Source organism: Lucilia sericata, unplaced genomic scaffold (genome assembly GCF_015586225.1).
Source record: "Lucilia sericata isolate MDLA Ls3-8-SP2 unplaced genomic scaffold, ASM1558622v1 Contig000272F_arrow, whole genome shotgun sequence".
Classification (NCBI taxonomy): domain Eukaryota; kingdom Metazoa; phylum Arthropoda; class Insecta; order Diptera; family Calliphoridae; genus Lucilia; species Lucilia sericata.
Genome location: NW_023994297.1, coordinates 281,073 through 301,687, shown reverse-complemented (window position 1 = coordinate 301,687; position 20,615 = coordinate 281,073). Strand labels below are relative to the sequence as shown.

General features: G+C 28.9%; 2 protein-coding genes across 5 annotated transcripts in view; both read left to right on the top strand.

Moving 5' to 3' along the window:
* LOC119603058 (CCR4-NOT transcription complex subunit 6-like) overlaps positions 1–20,615 on the top strand; it is a 68,641-nt gene that overhangs the window by 3,702 nt on the left and 44,324 nt on the right. For 3 of the 4 annotated variants that reach the window (XM_037954923.1, XM_037954922.1, XM_037954924.1), the window contains exons 2-5: positions 129–160; positions 407–535; positions 609–795; positions 4,253–4,428. In XM_037954923.1, the coding sequence (XP_037810851.1) occupies positions 154–160; positions 407–535; positions 609–795; positions 4,253–4,428 (499 nt within the window). In that variant the 5' untranslated portion in view covers positions 129–153. The remainder of the gene's footprint in view (positions 1–128; positions 161–406; positions 536–608; positions 796–4,252; positions 4,429–20,615) is intronic. The other variant, XM_037954925.1, reaches the window with a different exon arrangement.
* LOC119603057 (rho GTPase-activating protein gacF) lies at positions 11,472–20,494 on the top strand. Its single transcript, XM_037954920.1, has one exon. It carries the CDS (start codon positions 13,296–13,298, stop codon positions 16,005–16,007), a length of 2,712 nt encoding a protein of 903 aa, XP_037810848.1. The 5' UTR covers positions 11,472–13,295; the 3' UTR covers positions 16,008–20,494.

The window sequence follows — 20,615 nt, the reverse complement described above, 5'->3', positions numbered from 1 at the left end:
ACATTTACCTAATAAAAAAACTTAAATGAAAATAAAAAATAAAATTAAAAATCCCACTATACCAACAAACCTACAATTAATAAATTAATAATCAACAAACAAAATACTTTATTAATATTTTTTTGCAGAGACGCTTATCATCAGGCGGTTATTATGAAAGGTTATAATTTTTTTTCATACTTACAATTATTATTTAACAATTTATATTAACTAAATTTTTTTAAAGCAAATGTTCAATTAAATTTGTCGTTATAATTTTTTCACTTTGTTTTAATTTCTGTTTTATTGTTATTTGTATTATAATTAAAAAAAAAGCAAAAGACTTTCTTTTTATTTTATTATAAAAAATATATAAATAAATTTGCCTTTGTAATTACTAAATAAGTGTTTTGTTATTGAAATTTAGGTAACCTGTATAAAATGTCTCGTAACAAGGACAAATATGAAAGCGGCAATCGTAGACAACAGATTTTTATGTCACCCGAAGATGTGGCAGCTGGCAAAAAATCTAACTGGACTGGTATTGAGATAACAGGTGCAATATTTATTTTTTTATTAAAATTTTTTGTTTATATTAATTATTTTGTTCTTATATTTCATTCATTTAGGCTGCGTCCGCAATATTAGTCCTTCATTATGGGAATTTGAACATTTAACAGCTTTATATTTAAATGATAATCATTTGTTACGTTTACCAGCTGATATTGGACTATTGGTTAATCTTCGTACATTAGATGTATCCAGTAATAAATTACGTAGTTTACCTGCTGAATTGGGTGAATTGATACAATTAAGGTGAGTTTGGAATGTAATTACATATTTGAGAAAATAAAAATATTTATTGCAAATAGGACGTATTTCTTACAACTCAGTTAAATGTGGTTTAAGTTGCAGTTAAATTAAACTCGAAACAAATTAAGGAAGATTTTAAACGATGATTGCGTCTTTTAGTGTTGGTTTTAAATAAGAGCAGCTAACTTTGTTATTAATTCCAACTTTTCGATCAAGAAATATTAAAAATTTGTAATTTTGGAAAAAAAATCATTGAAAGCGCTCTATTATTGATAAAAGAATGACGATTAACTTAAAAATAAAGTTTTTTCTTTTTTCCTAATTGCTAATTTTTTATTTTTAGTGATTGTGTTCTGACACTTATAACATAGGTTTAATTGGCCAGTAATGCATAGTAAAAAAAAAGCTATAAAACTCCTATCAGTTGAACATTTCTGAAGAAATATAAGACATAAGTTTTTAACCACCCCAATAAATATTGAATCATGAAAAATAATTCAAATACCAAAATTACCAGTCAATTACGTAATCTAAATTTCAAGACTAACTTTAATAGAACCAAATGAAAAGACAATTCTATAAGAGCAAAAATATAAATAGCAGAAAAAAACCCTCATAAACACAAAACCCCATGCACACAATATCAGTCACAATTCATCTTCCACCAAAACAGTCACAAAGTAAATTCATCCACATCAGCAATATTGACTGAACAATCACAACATCCTTAAACAACACAACACTCCCCCATTCCAAAGCTGACAGAATTTTCCCAAAATTGACATACAATCTCACAAAAATTTACCATCATAAATCAGTCAATACTAAATGAAAAGAACCTATGAATATTAATATTTGTGTTTTTTGGTATTAAGTATTAAATTTTGCACTATTTTATAGCAAAATCATAATGTATACAAAATTGTCTTTATAGAAACTTCTAATTTTTTTAAATCCATTTAACAAAATTTTTAAAAGTATGAAAATGGAGTTTTGGTGGTGCTGTTAAAATAATATTCCTTTTTTTTGACCACATACTAAACCATGTAAGCGTTATCCAATTTGAACAAAAATTCATATTCGCATATTTATGGATCTTGTAAAGGTGGTCATTATATTTTTCTGTAAAATGTTTCAAAAGTAAATAAACATTTCTTATATTTACTTTTGTGTGTCTTTAGAACAAAAAAATCTCGGGGGAAATTTTAATAACTCAAAAATTTTTTAAAGAATTTTGAGTTTTTTTTTAATGTTTTTAAAAAGACAATTACATTACGATTTTGCTATAAAATAGTGCAAAAACCATATTTTTTGAAAAAAACTCGAAAAAGTGTAATTTTTCCCAATATAAACACATTTACAAACTTTGGCGGCGATGTGCGGACTCTTATCCTCAAAATAATTGAATAATATATTATAGTCTTTCATTTGACCTTAAAATACAATATATTTTCACTATTAGAAGTTGATCCGAGAGAAAAGCCTATTTTCGACCCTCCATATTAAAGAAGTACAGGCAAATCCCGGTATAACGAATCTCACTTTAACGAAAATCCGATATAACGAACAGCCAAATTTTTAACATTAACTACCTTATATAGCGAACGTTTAAGAAATTGTATACTCGATATAACGAATAAAAAGAAAAAATACCTAAAAAAATCCAGCTTTTGATTTTATATTTATATTGTTAATATCAAAAACTTGATTGAGCAATTAGAATATAATGTAAAAATGAAAGAAGTCGCCCATATTCCTAATTTTAGTTATACTACATATCTGACCTATCGATCAAAATTCCTTACATTATAATCTAAAAAGCATAAATCTGTTAGATGTGAATTTAATGGTAAATTTGGCTTGAATAGTGTTTAAAAGGGACACATTGAAATAATAAAATTTTACAGCAAAATAAATTATTTCGATACCCCAATATGGCGCAATATTCCACGATTTTGAAATTATCAGCATGAGACTCAGTTATCGATTCTCAAGTTCAGTTTTTCCTCAAAAGAGTTTAATTCTATCTTCTAGATAATAAAATAAGGCTAAGGAAATAGCAGGAAATTAAAGTTGTTAGAAAACTAAAATCCTTCACAAATTTTTCAATCCGTTCAGATGTTCAAAATGGAAAAACGTGTGCGTTGTTATTAGTTGTTTGAAATAAAATTTGAAGTAATAATTTCATACATTAATTTGAATGGTTTTTTGTCCATTAAATAAAGAAATTTACTAGAAAAAATAATTCCGATATAACGAATATTTCGATTTAACGAAAGGGCCTGACATTATATCATTCGTTATACCGGGATTTGCCTGTATGCTATACTTTTAGGCATTTATAAAGATAGCTTCTATATATCTTAACCGTTCCAAAAAAGTATCGATTACAAATTTATTCTTATATCGTCACTATATTATTGTTTAGACTAGAGTTTCTAATTTCCCGGACTTTTTTCAATCCCGGGAATTGACTTCTAAAAGTTTTCATTCCCGGCAAAGTAATCAAATTTGTCGATGTATGATAACTTGCCAATTTTTAAAGACACATTGTATTTTTTATAAGTTTTTGTCATTTCCGTATAACTAGAACGTGGTAAAAATTTAATTTTTAGAGTATAAAATTTAATTTATTTTCTAAAAAGAAATATCTTAATTTTAAATGGGTTTGTAATAAAAATTTTCTATTCACAAAAAAGGAATTGGAACTGTAATTATTGATTTTTTTAACGTGTTTATTAAATTCTTCACTAAAAGTTAATAAAAATTAACATTTTAAAAATATTATACATTAACAAAATTTATCGGAATTTCAAGAAACTAATAGGAAAAATGTTGCCTACGACCTAAAAACATCAATATATGACAGTCCTTTTTGAATTACAAAGTTGGGCTCGAGAAGTTATTTCCCACATTTATGATTATTATTATCTCGTTATCCAAGGCGTAAGAGCTACGTTCTAAAGTTTACTTAAGTTTTACAAATTTCATATAATTTTCCAAACATAAGTGTAATTTCTTCCCTTTGGGAGAATTGTGAAATCCGTCCTAAATGTAATATATCTCTAACAATATCATGAAGGTTATTCAGTCCTTCGTCTCTTATAGTATCTAAAATTAATGATTAAAGCATTCGTTACTAATCGAATATCATAGCATCAAATATGATACACTGATGCAATTATAATTTTTATAAAATAATCGGTTTGACTGAAAATTTAAACTTTACGCCATTTGTCTGATAAATTTAAAACTTTACAGGGACACTGTAATTCCTGAGTTTATCGATTACGAACAAACATTACTCTTTAATTTATATACATAGATAGATAACAGTTTAAATACGTACAAATCATCTTTGAATTAGCCTTATTACAATTTGTTTAATTTAATAATTTAATAAATAGTAATTTAAATTAATACTTTATTAATATATTTTCATTATTATTTATCTTTTCAGAGAACTTTTGTTAAATAATAATTTTCTTCGTGTTTTACCCTATGAAATTGGCAAATTATTTCATTTGCATGTTTTGGGTTTAATGGGTAATCCACTACAAAAGGAATTTCTATCCATTTACAATGAACCCAATGGTACACAAAAATTATTAACATATATGTTGGATAATTTGTCAAGTAAGTACACAATTTCAATAAGTTTCTGAATTTATATATAATTAAATTTTTTATGAAATATGTAACAAATATGGAAACATTTTCAATATCTGGAAATACTTTTAAAAATCATAAAGGATCATTAAGAGTTTATTGAAAAACAATATTAAAATTTTAGTTTTAAATGGATTTGCTTTTAATACACCACCGGGCAACCTATTAATGAGCTATACAATTATCCCTCTTCCTTGTGGAAAAAACAATGATTTTAAATTGCTTTCTGTTTTCTTTTTGTTTTTTTAATTTTATCTTCTTTGTTATTTAAAAACAACATTTTTTTCAATTGGCAAAAAAAACTTTTTTCAAAAGGTGCAAGTAATAATTGATGACTTAGCCACAACTCTTAATAGACTTGTAAATCATCTTTCATAGTCAACTGTAATAAAAAGTCTTGTAAATTTCTATTCACTAGTTATAGGTGATTTTCCTAAAATGAAAATGAAGAGAAAAAAATAAAAACATAAAAATCGATTAAATAGCCGCTTCAATTAACTGCAATTTTCCCGTATAAAGTGAAATGAAAATGAAATTGTTTAGTGTAGTTAGTTTATGCGGTTTAATGTAATGCACAGGCGAACGAAAGCAACTTGAACAACTCACGCTCGCAGCGATGGCACAAGCGAGTAACGAATATTACTTTTAAACAATATCTTTTCAAGTGACTAAAGTTGTATTTAAATTACAGTTTTAAATTAAACGCCTTCTAAATCCAACAATAACCATAAGACGCGACCAATTATGCTATCAAGCTAAAAAATATATATATGTATAAAGAAATCTAAAATAACAATCGTCGCCTTTAGTATTAACATTGAACTGTGGTTGGTGGGAACCAATGTTTGAACTGTAACTAGAAGTTTGTTATTGAATAATTAACTGATCCGCTTTACTGGCCCTAATGTTGATCTATATTAAATTCCGTCATAAATTATGGGACAAATTTAAAATTTTACAGGAAAATACATACATATATTTGTCTGGGAACTTTGTCCCATCAGTTGACAAAGTTCCCAAGTTTATGGATTACGAATTAACTGAATTTAGAACTTGTATTCTTAGTTATTTTAATTGAGCCTTTAGGACCGGTTTTTTACTGTCCAGTTGAACGTAGTGTAACCTTCATAAGCCATAATAAATGTTTATAAATAAGTAGACCCCACATTGTTAGAACGTCCCGGTTATGGTAAAAATGAGGTTTTAACAAACGTTAGTCTAAGATATCTCGAAAAGCAGATGTGATAGCAAATTCTAAGGTCAGATTAGCGCAATTCAACCATAATCTGTGTTATGAATTTATCGGTATATGTTATCTTTGTTCAACCTGAGAAAACCTTCTAATGTCTTAAAAACTGACCCCTTTTCTGGATTTTTGTTTAGAACCTCTTGATATAATATTTTCTATTGAAAAAATCATTTGTTTTTGTGAAATATGTAAACTTCTTACGAAATCACTGTGTTCACATCATCTGTGGAGAAATGTAAAAGAAAAAGGAGCTCTACATAAAGTAATGACCAGACAGTTGTACCAGACAAAACTACACAAATTCGAGTGTAGTAGTTAATGTGGTGCTGTGCAGTTGAAAAAGGCCGGCCAAGCTACTTTAATAAATCAGACAAGGAGTTTTCTTGTTATTGTTGGTGTTACAACTGACCAAAGTGAATTTTGTTGTTGCTGTTACTAAGTTTACGTACTTGTTTTTATTAATAAACACAAACACTAAACAACAAGTTACAACAAATTTAAACTAAAAGAGAAAGTTTCCTTTAAACAAAAAAAAAAAAATCATGTTTGTTGTTGTGTTGCATCTTTTAGCCAGCACTTCAAGTAAAAGCAACATCAGTGGCATCAGCAGCATCAACAGCAACATCTACATCAACAACAACTGCAATCGTCATCGTTAACATCTTGCTTGCCAATACCATACATATTAATATTATAAGTTGTTTGGAGTCGAAGTGTATGTACAAATGTTGTTGCTGTACGAAATCCAAACCCAGCCAGATCTGATAGACGTACCAATGTGTACGTAGGAAAACAAGCAATAACAACAGCAACAATAGAAAAAAAGTGTTGAGAGTATTGTGTTACTTTAGTGCTGTTGCTGCAACAACAAGATTAAGTTGAATTGAAATGAAAAACAAAAAAAAGGAAAAATAAAGTTGATTTTCTTTTATTGTGTGTTGTGCACGGTGCATGTTTATAGTTTGAAATCATACATGCAACATTTTTTTCACAGAAGTTGTACGAAAATATTTACAAAAAAAAATGCATTTGTTTAATTTTATATACCACTTCATATTATTTTTTACTTTTGTTTACAAAAAAATCATATGTCTTGTTTTTTATTACCTTAACTTTTAAAATAAACAGCTTTAGCTTTTTCTGCAAAATCATCTTTCTTATTTTTGTGTAACCACCACTTTATGTTTGTGTAAAAGGGTGTTATCATTAAGGCAATCGATGGGTAACAACGAGGAGATTTTAATTTAATACAAATTAATAAATCCATAGAAGCAAAATTTGTCTGTAATATTAAAATGTTAATTATAATGTGGAAGTTTGCAAGGAATCAAGTATAAAGGTTCAAATTACAAATCAAGGAGTTCTAAATACAATCATCGGTTAAAATCCTCCTAAATTTGTTTCATTTTTAATCTAACCGCCAGTTAAGCTACATTTACTTGACTAGTATAAAAACCTAAAACGGGATTTGAAAACATTTGCTTAATAAAGTTTTTTTGTCGTTTTCAAATCCAATTCAGATAATGAATGGATTCTGTGACAACCATGAATTTAATTTTGAAACTCTTATTTTCTTATTTTACAGGGTATAGAAAATTCGTTTTCAATCTGAATTTTATGTTTGATACTTGCTCTTTTTTCTTTCTTTCATTCATTATATCGTGTTGAAAGTTACTTTAAGAAAATGAAAAACGAAACACTTCTTTTTTTTCATTCAGTTTCCATTTTTATTATTATTGCAACTTCATGCCACATTTTTCGTTGTTGTTGTTGTTGCATTTTATTATATTTACAACCGAATACAAGCCTAAAAGGGAGATTTTTTTATTATTTCTGTTCGGTTTTTCTTTCTCTAATTTGTAGTGAACAAAATGATTTTAACGATTTGCTACTCTTTGTTAAAATACCTTTCATAGTTCATAGATGATTGACCTGAAATAATCACATTTTACTGTCACTTAAAAATTATCATTGGTTACGCTACACTCAATTGTTGTTGGTTTCTTTTAATTTCAAGAAATTATTGAAAACTTATGTATGTTTTTTATTGGTTTTTTTATTATTTTTTTTTGTAAAGACTCATTTTTTTGAAAAAAATTAAAAGTTTATCTTTTAGTTAATTTCAGTTTAACTAATTTGCCAATAAAATTAACATTATTATTGACTTAAATATATTATTTGATTTGCATTTGCACATCTAAGAATTATTCTTGTAATTTTGTGAATACTTTGACACAACCTTGAATTGTCTTACAATATCATATATTATTTGGTTATCTTAACACCTGCTTAGTAGTTATAAGTGGTTTTCAATTATATTATAGTAAAACCTCAACTTAGTCATTACCAAAATTCATGTGTTATTTCTTATTTTGATTTCCAATTCAATGTTGGAAAATAATTCTAAACATATTATTGAATTAAAGTAAAAAATCTCGTTTTAAAATCTATATCATTAAAATAATGTAGATTATAATTGTTACGAGGGTAGTGGCAAAAGTAAAAACAATTCCATTGATTGATTTAGATGTCTCCAGGCTTTCTTACGAAAAGTTTACAAAAAGCATTACTCAAGATTTCGAGCTATGGATTTCTAATACGTTTTCAAATCAGCGCAATTTACACATCAAGTTTTTGTTTGTAGTAAATGTTTACACCTGTTGCAAACTGAATAAATAACATTTATTCCCTTCCTGTTATTGGAGTTGTTAATTGTTTTCAATTGATAAACATGTTCAATCTTCTATATATATAAAAATGAATGTGTGTTTGTTTGTATGTTTGTATGTTTGAACGTTATAGACTACAAAACTGCTGAACCGATTTTCTTGAAATTTTCACAGCGTATTCCTGTATGTCTGGAATAGGTAATAGGCTACTTTTTATTTTGAAATTTCAAGTGGGCGAGGTGCCACGCCCATATTAGAAAATATTAAATCCGTATATTTGAGATAATATAACAGTTAGAGTCCTCAAATTTTGTCGGAGCCACTTTAGTGTCAATATGATTATTTAGGACAAAAAGTAGGCGGACTAGCATTAGGGGGCGTGGCACCTCCCATATAAATTAAAAACAAAAATTCGTTTATCTTAGAAACAATTACAGTTAGAATCTTAAAATTTTGCACAAATAACTTTAACATCTATGTTAACATTTTGGAAAATAAATTGGCGGACTACCCATGAGGGGAGCGGCACCTCCCATATTAATTAAATGCAAAAATTCGTTTATCTGGGAAACTAATAGAACTAAATTCTTCAACTTTTGCACTAAGTTCTTAAATATTCGTCTGAACATTTTGGATGAAAAAGATCGGACTTCCATCTGGGGGGCCTTGGAGCCCCCATATGAATTAAATAGAAAAATTCGTATATCTGAAAAACTATTAGAGCTAGAATCTTCAAATTTTACTTGAAGAACTTTGACATTCATCTGAACAATTAGAGTATAACGGGCGGACTTTCAATGGGGGACTTGGTACCTCCCATATTAATTAAATACAAAATTTCGTTTATCTGGGAAACTAATAGAACTAGATTCCTCAAATGATGCACAAATTACTTTGATATTCATCTAAACATTTTGGAGAAAAAAGGGCGGGCTTTTTTCTTGGGGGCTTGAAACCCCCACATGACTTTTAATAGAAAAATTCTTATATCTGAGAAACTATTAGATGTAGAATCTTTAAATATTACATGAAGTACTTTGACATTAATATGAACATTTAGGGAATAATTGGCGGACTTTAAATGGGGGACTTCGCACTTCCCATATTAATTAAATACAAAATTTCGTATATCTTGGAAACTATTATATTATTCAAATTTTTCATAGATAGATAGAAATTGGCGAACTTTCAGTAATTTTCTTGGCATCTCTAATGTGTAACATATTGTAAATCTAGAGAACTATTGGAGTTAGAATCTTCATCGTTAAGTGGGTTTTTTATTTATACTGTTTTTAGGGTAGCAAAGCACACTGGGTAAAGCTAGTTATTAAATAAATTCATTCAAGCCGGACTTGACACTATAATTTCTAAAAAGAACTACATTTATTATTAATTTTTGAAATTTGAAGTCGAACTTAAAACTTGACTAATAATTAACGACATTAAAAACAAGTATTGAAGAACAACGGTGTCAGAAAAAAAAAAAAACAAAATCGCAACTAAAAACCTTCAATTAAACTTCACAACTCATGGCTGTTTAATGTACTTCATTCAATATTGCGAAATACACTCGACAATAATAGAGTAAAGTACTTGTTTCAATTATTGAATGAAAGTGTAGTGTTAAATTTATTAATATGTAATTAAAAATACTAATTGATGACAAATATGGCCCAGTTATTGAGAGTTTAATTAAAGTGGGTGGGTTATGTTTAGAAAAGAGCTAATTTTTAATCGTTCAGATTCTGCTCTTAAAACAATATAACAAAAACTGTTATTCTTATACGATTCATTTCTTTTTCTTGAGAAATTTATGGCATTTTTTATATAAAATAAGAATTTATTTTATTTCTCTATTAAGTAGAGAATTTTAATCAGTAAAGGAATATTTATAATTGAAATTAAATTTAATGTGATATAGATCAATTTTCAACAAGAAAACATCCCATTTTTAAGTAGAAACATGTCAGTAGAGAAAACATGTTTCCAAAACCATCTCTCCCTATTCAAGTCACGTGTATGACATAAAAGTAAATTTAATGCTAGCTGTAGAGTGTGCAGCAGTAGAAGTAGCAAATTACAAATTACGATCAAATTTTCGAGAGAAGAAAAAACAAACATAAAACTTAATGTACATTTATTTGTTATAAACAACTATTGAAGATATTTATGTCTTAAACGGATGAACTGAGGTGGTGGTGATATCGAAAAACTGAATATGAGAAGTGGTTGTAAAACTCGAACATAAAGTCTTTAAACCTTTTGGATGAAACTGAGTACAAAAAAAAAAAAAACAAGTAGGAAATTATAGTCGGGCGAGGCCGACCATATAATACCCTACACCTTTGACAAATAATAAAGCATTTAAATTGAATTTTACCTTGCCTCAGATATACATACTTAAGCCGTTTATTGTTGAATATAATTGTGGACATTTAAGTGAAATTTTGATGTGGGCTTTTCATAGGGGCTAGGGTCATATGAGGACCTATTATTATGGAATTCGTGAGGGTCATCAAATGAGTATATTAAACTTAATTATGAACTTAAAAGCCCTATTTGGCGGGTTCAGTTGTATGGGGACTAGGTGAAATAATGGACCGATGTAAACCATTTTCAACTGGCTTCGTTTACGGTATCATAAAAGATCATGTGCCAAATTTCATTGAATTATCTCCAAAATTGCGACCTGTAGTTTGATTACAAAGTTTAAAAGCCCTATTCGTGGGTTCAGTTGTATGGGGGCTAGGTGAAATAATGGACCGATGTTAACCATTTTCAATAGGCTTCGTCTACGGTACTATAAAAGATCATGTGCCAAATTTCATTGAATTATCTCCAAAATTGCGACTTGTAGTTTGATTACAAGGTTTACAAGCCCTATTGGGGGGTTCAGTTGTATGGGGGCTAGGTGAAATAATGGAACGATCTTAACCATTTTCAATAGGCTTCGTCCCTGGAACAATAGAAGATCATGTACCAAATTTCATTGATTTATCTTCAAAATTGCGACCTGTAGTTTGATTACAAGGTTTACATGGACGGACGGACATAGCTAAATCGACTCAGAAAATGATTCTGAGTCGATTGGTATACTTTAAGGTGGGTATATTTCCAATATTATTGTGCGTTACAAACATCAGCACAAACCCAATATACCCTCCTCACTGAAGTGGTGTAGGGTATAAAGATTGAAAAATACGTAAAACAAGAACTAACCGGCCTCGACATAAATAGCAACAACAAAAACAATTGCATTTTTACAATGATTGTTGTAAGAAAAGCTTCTGAAAACTGAGACAAATACAAACAAGAATAATCATGCTTATTACCAACGCATGGCATGGTAAATAAAAACAATAACACCTCAACATAAGTTCTCTATTTTTTTATGAAAATAAAAGCTGAGTTTAAAACATTTCTCTTTTTTTTTTTTTTGGCTGAGTCTGGTTTAAAGCTTTGCTAAATGAAGATAGCATGGATCGTGAGAGTAGTTTTTGGTTATTTGTCTCTTATTGTGGATTATATAGGAAAGAGTTGCCAAGTATATATTGTTAAAATATTGTAGAGATTGTATTATGTTCGAAAATCTATATAGTAAAATCTATGTTAAATAATCGATTCAATAGCCCCCAAACTTCAATATAAAATACAAATTTGTTTTAATTAATAATTGGTTTAGTAAATTAAAAAATTAAGTTTTCGATGTCATTTAGACTGGTTCACTAGTAAGCGAACTAGATACTTTAACAGATACAGAATAAACCGAATCAATAATAAATTGTTCTCTAACAGAATACTTGTCCAGTACAATCTCTTACACTTTAAAAAAATTCCCCTAAAAACTATCTATACCAGCAGCACTGTTTTACAGAGAGCGAAATTCAAGTCTTTATGAGAGCGTGTTTGTTTTTTAAACAACAAAAAAAAACTATTACTGTTTCATTTGTGTTTTTTTCTACGTTTATTACTAAACCGGGCTTTTTCTTGTTGTAACTCTGGTCTTGTTTGTTGTGTTACTAGACCATGGTTATAATAAAGCTTTTTTCTTTGCTTTATTATTTTTTTATTTTTGGTTTGTTTATATATTTTAGTGCTGTCGGTAGGCTGTTGCCTTAGTTAATTGAAATTGAATTTTTAGTCTGCCACAAGTCTGGCTTGAAAACGGTCGTGCGGTCTACAAAAAAGCTCATGTTAGACAATTTTTTTTTAAAGAAAAGCAGAAAAAGAAATTTTCATAAACAACTTTCGCGTTTTAATTACGGTCGTCTCTTGTGTATTTATTTTTTTGTTAATGTGAGAAGTAAAATCCGTGTTCAAAACTAGAAAACATCCGCTTGCAAGGAATAACAATTATAAATAATACAGTTAAAAAAATTTATAATTATCTAAAAATCATTTAAGAAAAGTAACATAGTTGAAAATTATTTAAAAAATTTTTATCATAAAAATTTGAAATAAAATAAAAACTCGTTAAAAAGGGTTTATACGAAAAAAAATAAAATTTTGCTAAAAATATAAAAATTTTGTTAAAAAATTAAGCAAAATTTTAAATAAAATAAAAACGAATAATGAAAACGATTTAAAGTAAAAAATGTTGGATAAAACTACAACTTGAAAAAAAAAAAAAAAAAAAAAAAAAATTAAAAACTAAAGAAATTCTTCAAAAATGTATTAAACTATAATAAAACTTAACTTTGGGGGAAAAAAAACAAATAAATTGATTCAACAAAAATATTTGTGCAAAATAGTGCCTTAAACATAAAGAAATAGTTTTTTAAAATTATTAAAAACGTTACAAATTGTGCTTTGTTTTCGCAAACATCCATAAACAAATCTAATGATTGTAAAATTCAACCAGCTTATGCTACAAGCGAAGCCGTTTAACAATAACTGCAAGAAACCAGTCAAGGATTATGAGACCGCATACAGGACAACAACAGCAGCAGCAGTCGCATCATCAGCAACAATACTGTGGAGTAGATAATTGCTTGAAACAACAACAACAACAACATTTTCTGAAAAACCATCAAAGTCTACAACAACAGCATACTGCAACACATTTGCAGCAACAGCAAAAGTATCATCAGCATCAACTACAACAACATTCACTTAATCATGCATTACAACAACAGCAACCACCACCCGCACCGCCTCATATGTGGAATCCCCATCTTAATGCAACGTGCTATCCCTCCCAATCTCCCTCAAATGGTGTAAATTCTGTAACAAATCCCAATCATATAAATTTACAGAATTGTCGACCTTTTCCCTCGAATCGAGTCTATCCACATCATACCCAGACTCCTCACTATCCTCCCTCTAATGGCTTTCCACATGCCTTGCCCACAAACAATCCACAGGCTTCTGAACGTATGCCTTTAACTGCTCCCAATTACGCTAAGTTGCCTCCTCTCTCGGTGGTAAATCAGCAAAGGATTAATGAATGTGCTGGCATTCCTTTAATATCCACAGCAACGGCTCACTTAACGCCTGGTCAAAGGCAAAGGATATCGAGAAAACAATCCCATTCTCCGCCGGGAAAGAATTGGACCAATATGTTGCCCGCCAATACAGCACAAAATTATGCTGCGGCTGCCCAATATGCTGCAGCTCATGTCCAGGGTGCTCCCTTAATGTTAAACAAACCACAGCAACAAAAGCCAGAATATTGGTCTCCCAATACTTTTGGCTCCTCCAATAACCAACAGCATCAGCAGTCTCAGTTTGGTTCGAAAGCAATGCAGTATAATAATAAACAACAGGATAGAACTCGAACTCCTTTGCGTTACCAAAATTCTGCTCCAGCGGCTTTGTCTTCATCAAAGTCCAAGGAAAACCTGGAGCAGCAATTAAAACACTCGAAAGACAACGAAAATTCATCTTCCAATAATGGCGATTCTTCCAACAGCAATGAGACCTGTTTGCCACGCATAATAAAGCCGCGTAAAAGAAGAAAGAAGGACCGTAAGCCGCCCAACAATTTGGTCAATGCGGTCTATTTAAAAATGGACAATAAGTCCCTACAGGATAAATCCTCTAACACCCAAAACAACACAATAAAAACCTACAAGTCATCTGAGGACTTGTTAAAATGTTTACAAAAATTTACCCAAATAACCAATTTAAATGAGCAGCCTCAAAGATCCAATAGCTATTCGAATAAAACTTATGACTTGTTAGCAGCTCAAAGTAAACACGAGCAACAGCAAAAGTTGTCACTGTGTACGAGTGGCAGTGATATTAATCATGGTATATGTTTCTGTAATGAATGTGATCCTTTAAGATCAATATGGGATTATCCGCTAAGGAGATCGCTCTCAGATTCCTCTACTTCGGATACAAGTGGTACTGGTTCTTTAAGTGACAATACCACAACATCATCGAATGATTCCGAGGAAATAAATTGGCCTAAAACCAGAGCTGAAATTGTGGGTGTTATAGGTTCAAAACGCAATAAAGATCAGCAGAATTCTTCATATAGTTCTAATCATTTGATGAGCAATACTGACAACACACAGGATAACAAGATATTTAGTAATAATATATTAAGTGGTATAAATTTAGCCAGTGAACTATTTAAAAACTCAAACTCTGCTGCCTTTGCCAATTTGGATCAGGCTTTGACATCAGCGGATGACACTATGCTGCTATTACCCGAAACTGCTGAAACTTTACTAACGAAATCCATTAATGAAATCTCCAAGAAACTTATAGAGACTTGCTCAAATGAATCAGGCGACTTACCTTTGTCTTCCTGCAATTCTTTGTCTTCATTTTCAACCACCTCTTCAAATTCCTCTTCAGCCAATTCCACATGTGCTGATTTCTCTAACGATAGTGGTATTGAAAGTGCACACATAAATGCAGGCGATGATTTAGTTTTTAATTTTGATAATTTGCATATAACTACAACAAAGTTGTCGTTGTCACCATCATCTTTATCAGCAGCTTCATCGGCATCCTCAACATCGTCATCGTCATCTTCATCGTCAACTTCCTCCTGTGGCAATATATCAATGTCTTCCTCGCCTACGGTTAAATTTGCATCAAATTTTCTAACAACACAAACATCATCAGCTCCAGCTACGGCAACAGCTGCATCAGTTACAGTCTCAACAATGCAACAAACTCCTTTAACACCCAGTAATGTTGTTATGGGCACAACAATAAAGGCAGCACCCACTTTAGATTTTCTGGTTGATTTAAATAATAATCATTTACATGTTGCAGCACCAAAACCCATGATTGTTACTGAAAACAAACAACTGCAACAACAGCAACTACTTAAGCAACAGTTCAATGATCTGGTACAAAAGCATCAACCTCCACATCAACAGCTAACAACGACATCGATGCCAACTCCGACACCGACACACCAACATGATCAACAATTTTTCAATAATTGTTTCGATTTGATGTGGCAACAACATGAAAGACAATTGGGAAACAACAACATCATCACCACCACTACATCTACTTCTACTGCCACCACCTCCACCAACAACAACAATAGCAATCATATTGATCAATTAACTTCATCTGCTTTAACATCAAATAATGTTGCAATGTCATCGTTTTTAGATTCAGTGGGATCTCTTAAGACTGTTTTTTCCACGATATCTTAAGATGTTTGTAAAGCGAGAGAAAAGCAAAAAATTAATTGAAGGAATTTTTGTAATCGAAATGAAAAGATTTTAATTAAATAGTGTGATCATTTAAAAAAATACTACTGGGTATTAACAATTTAACTGGACTGTAATAAAAAATATAAAGTAAAAAATAAGAAAAAGTAGAAACCTTTAAAAAATCGTTATAAATTATGGGTAAAATTATCAACTTCTGTAAATACTAATGAACATCTTGATAATTATTTAATATCAAATCTTTACTGGAGTTGGAAAAATTTTAATTTTGTGTTGATATGTTTTCAAAATTTTCCTATTTTATCATCATGTGTTGAGACAATTACAGAATATAATTCAATTTTGGGTAGAAATAGATAAAAGTAACGATGATTTGTTGAAACATATCAGAATTGCGGTAAAACACTTCATATTTTTTCATTAAATACAGAACACAAAGAAGTCATTATTAACTTGGAAACATGATAATCTCCACAGAATCTAAAAACCAAAATTCGCATTCAATAAAATATATACAAAACAAATTAAAGCTAAATAATAAACAGCTGATTAAATTAAAATACCGGTAAAAAATGCATGACATAAATTCAAAACATCAATAATACAAAAGAATAAAAATTTCACACAATTTCAACATCATCATTAGCACGATATCCAGTCATAAATAAAACAATATTGCCAAAAACCAAAAATAGACATAAAGAAAGTGTTTCCTGAAATGTTCGTGAATAAATCAATCAAATCAAATAAGCTTCGTCGTCATCATTACAATAAACCAGTAAAGTAAACCCAACCCTTTTGATAATTTTAATCATCACACAAAAGAAATTATTACGAAATTTTGACCTCAATACAAGTGTTAATGAAAACAAAAAAGAGGTAAAAGACGAAGAAAAAAAAAAAAATATTGCATAATCTTAAACAAAAACTAAAACACAAAAAGCCAACCGAAATTAAAGTTATAATAAAAAAAGATTTAAATATTTTATATGAAATTTCACATAACGACTATGACGACGATATCATCAACACATCGTCATAATTTGATTACAGCTGTTGTTTGTTGTTGTTTGTATGTATGTCTGTATATTTCACAAAAGTTGTTAAGATTTCCTGTTTCCGTTTAATTGATTTTTAAATGACTTGCAACGGTTAAATACAATAAAAACAAACGCTCATAAACACACAAAGTTAAAACGAAAAAAAAAACAAAAGAAAGCACTAACAAAAACCCAAACCTTAGACAACAAAATTTATAACAAAAAGTTAAAAATATATACAAAATTAAATAAAATAAAAACAAAGCTTTGGTTTACAACATTTTTTTCGAACAAATAAAAACGAAAAATGGATTTAAAACAAAATATAAAACAAAAAATCTTAAAAAAAATCAAAAAAATCAAAAAACCCAGCGGGAATATTAAACGCAAGAAATAAACTTTAGAAAAAAATCAGCAAAAAAAACTTTCACTTTCACTCTCCATAAAGTACTTACAAGCAGCCAGACAGCCAGCAACCAGTCAGCCATCCGTTGAGCAACCAAAAAAAGGCTTACTTTTTTTAAACGAACCAAAAGACAGATGGAAAAAACTGGACGGACCAAGAGTCTGTCCGTCATCCAGTCGGCCAGCCAGCGAGCAGCAGCCAGACTTGGTTAACCATTTACATCTTTCTTTTTTTTTTGGTTTTCTGACCAAAGCAACCAAACAATTTACCAACCAAACAGTTCGCCTCAACCAGCCAGCTTGAAAAACCGTCGAACCCCTGTTCCAAACAAACCATGCATGCACGTTTTCATAATGTGTGTTGTTTGTGTTTCATTTTGATCAACATCTACTTACCATGTGTATGCAAATTATTTTCATTTTATTTTATTCATTTATTTTACTTTTTTGTAATGTATTCTATATATACTTTAAAGTACTCTGTGGTCTTACACTTTTTTCTTTGCTTTAGAAAAGTGTTTTTTAACTTTTAAGTTTTTTTTTCTCCTTTTTAAAATGTGTTTTTTTCGATTTTTCTTTAAATTAAGAAAAAAAAAAGCTTTTACAAATAATTTTTCCATAACGTGTTTAAGATTAAGTGAAAACAATTATAAAAAGTATTGGTTTAGGGAAAAAGTAATTTCGTTTAGAAATTTTGTTAAGTTTTACTCCTATATTCATAAATTTATTATTGGTCTAAAGCAGGATAACTTTATGAATACGGACAGTTTAACTGTTAGACTAAACATTTTGAAACAAATCAATATTTGTAATCTTTTCCTCAAGAAAAATCTTAAGCATAAAAAAACTCGACAGAATAAGGGTTTTCAAATTAAAGGGGTGTAGAAATAAAGGCAATCTTTATATTCGAATTGTATAAGAAACAACTTTACTTCTAAAGATATTTTTATATTTACATATTTATTATAATGGAACTAGAAGAAGAAGAACAAAGTTTGAAACAAATAGAGAAGTTTGCTGGAAAGGTTATTAATGGTATGGAGATTGCTGTCTTTGTTTCTGTGCCCCTCATATATACATGCAGCAATCAATAACCTAAGCATACAACTTTAAAAACCTTTAATCTCGATCGAAAAATATTCCAGTAATTTTTCGGCTTCAATATAAATATTTTATATCAAAGACTGGGTCTTTCCATTACAAATGAATACAAATAGGGTATCAAGTTCGAAAAAGTTATTAAATTTTTGACTGCAGATTGTTTACAAACTTTAAGAACCAAATATATTTAGACCAAAGGATTTTTATAAAATTGTCTGAGGTACTTGTGCTGTAGTATTCTTTTGTGGGTCTACGAAGAAGCCATTATATGACAATTTTTTTTTCTCGAAATTCGGACAATACCTTTTTAAAAACCATGTTCAAGAGTAATTCAGAAAAAGTGTTTAAAAGGTGCTCCGAATTTTAGATTGCGATATACTTTTTGAAAATGATTGTATCCCAGGATAATAAAAGCACATTTCACTACTTACTCATTGGAATTTAATTCATTATTTTAACCACTTTCACTTACAAAGAAGGACTTCAATAAGTCATTACAAAAAACCCCTTAAACAGTTATTTTGTTTATACAAAAACTTACACACAATGACAAAAGCCTAAAATTAAGTACATACTTATTATAAGTCATTACAAGACTACTTAAAAGTAATGCAGAAGGAAGTAGTAGTCATTCAAATGTAAGTTGTTGTGTAAGTACAAGTCATTATATAGATTTCGCTGGGATATTAAACAAATTATGACTTTTATTATGACAAATTATGCTTAAAAATAAAGCTTGTTGCGTATATTGTATACTTAGGATTTTTCGTTTAGCATTTTAGTAAATAATAAATACAAAAAAATCCGTGTTCTAATTGTATTGCTTTCAGTAAGCATTACTCATTACTGGCTATACCTAAGACTAAGAAATTACATTTTCCCTTAAACCAATATTTTTTATTAAAAAAAGATTTATTTATTTTCTTTATAATTATTTCTATCATTTAATTTTTTTTTTTATTATTTATATCTAAAACTATAATAGTAAGTAAGTAATAGTACATAAATATTAAGTTAAAAAAAAGTGTTTGTTAATTGTGCATAAAACTTACTACAAGTAATAGACTTTAGTTATTTATTATATTTTTAATTCATAGCATGATAATTAGCATCTATGTACCATAATCATGATTGTAATGATGATGATTATTAACTTTATCATTATGCAGCATATTTAAGCAAGTAATTAGTGTAGATTAAAGTGAAATTAAATGTTATTATTATTTTAAAAAGAGAAAAAAAGTCACTTTTATGAGAAGGGGATCATCATCATATCATTTTATTTTTCTTTATTGTTTTTTGTTGTTGCTAGGTGTTTTAGAGAAGGGTCTATCTATGTGTTATTATTAGTTTTCTTTTCTTTAGTTTTTTTATATATATATTATTATAATTATTGTTTTAATATAAGGTTAAAAAGGTTTTAATTAACAAGAATTAAATATAAGCTGAGGGTGAAATTTCTTAAAGAGGTTATTTGGGAAAACAAAAATTTTTCTTTAGAGAAATTAAACAGCAAATATTAGTTATTCAAAATTTAAAAATATAACCAATTAAGTGGTAATTGATCTGTAATGTTTCTGTAGAACTAGTTCTATAAATGAGAAATTCCAAACAAACTACATCCAACATTGGTATTCTGTATGCGTTGCAGCATGAGATTGAGATTTCTCTTTTAGAATTCAGAAAAGTTAAATTAAAATTTAGAATTATCATTTGCAATTCAGAAAATATTAACTGAAATTAAGATTTTTGATTTCAAATTTAAAAAAAGAATAGTAAAACTAAGATTTTTCATTTGAAATTCAGAATTTCAATTGATTTTTTCTGTATTCAAAATGAAAGTTACCAATTGCTTATGAAATTCTCATTATTTATAAAAAAAAAATCACTTTCCCTAGCCCAAACAAATAATGATAAATTTTAAGATTATTGCGTTAATTATTTATTATTATAATTATAATTATTATTTGTGTGAATACTTGAGTTACCAACCTTGTTATAGTTTTGCAAACTTATAAAGTTTAAAAGATTTCGCTCTATTGTT

What these genes read in the sequence shown, in the direction of transcription:
- LOC119603057 (XM_037954920.1), top strand. Translation starts at nt 13,296, where the DNA reads ATGAGACCGCATACAGGACAACAACAGCAGCAGCAGTCGCATCATCAG.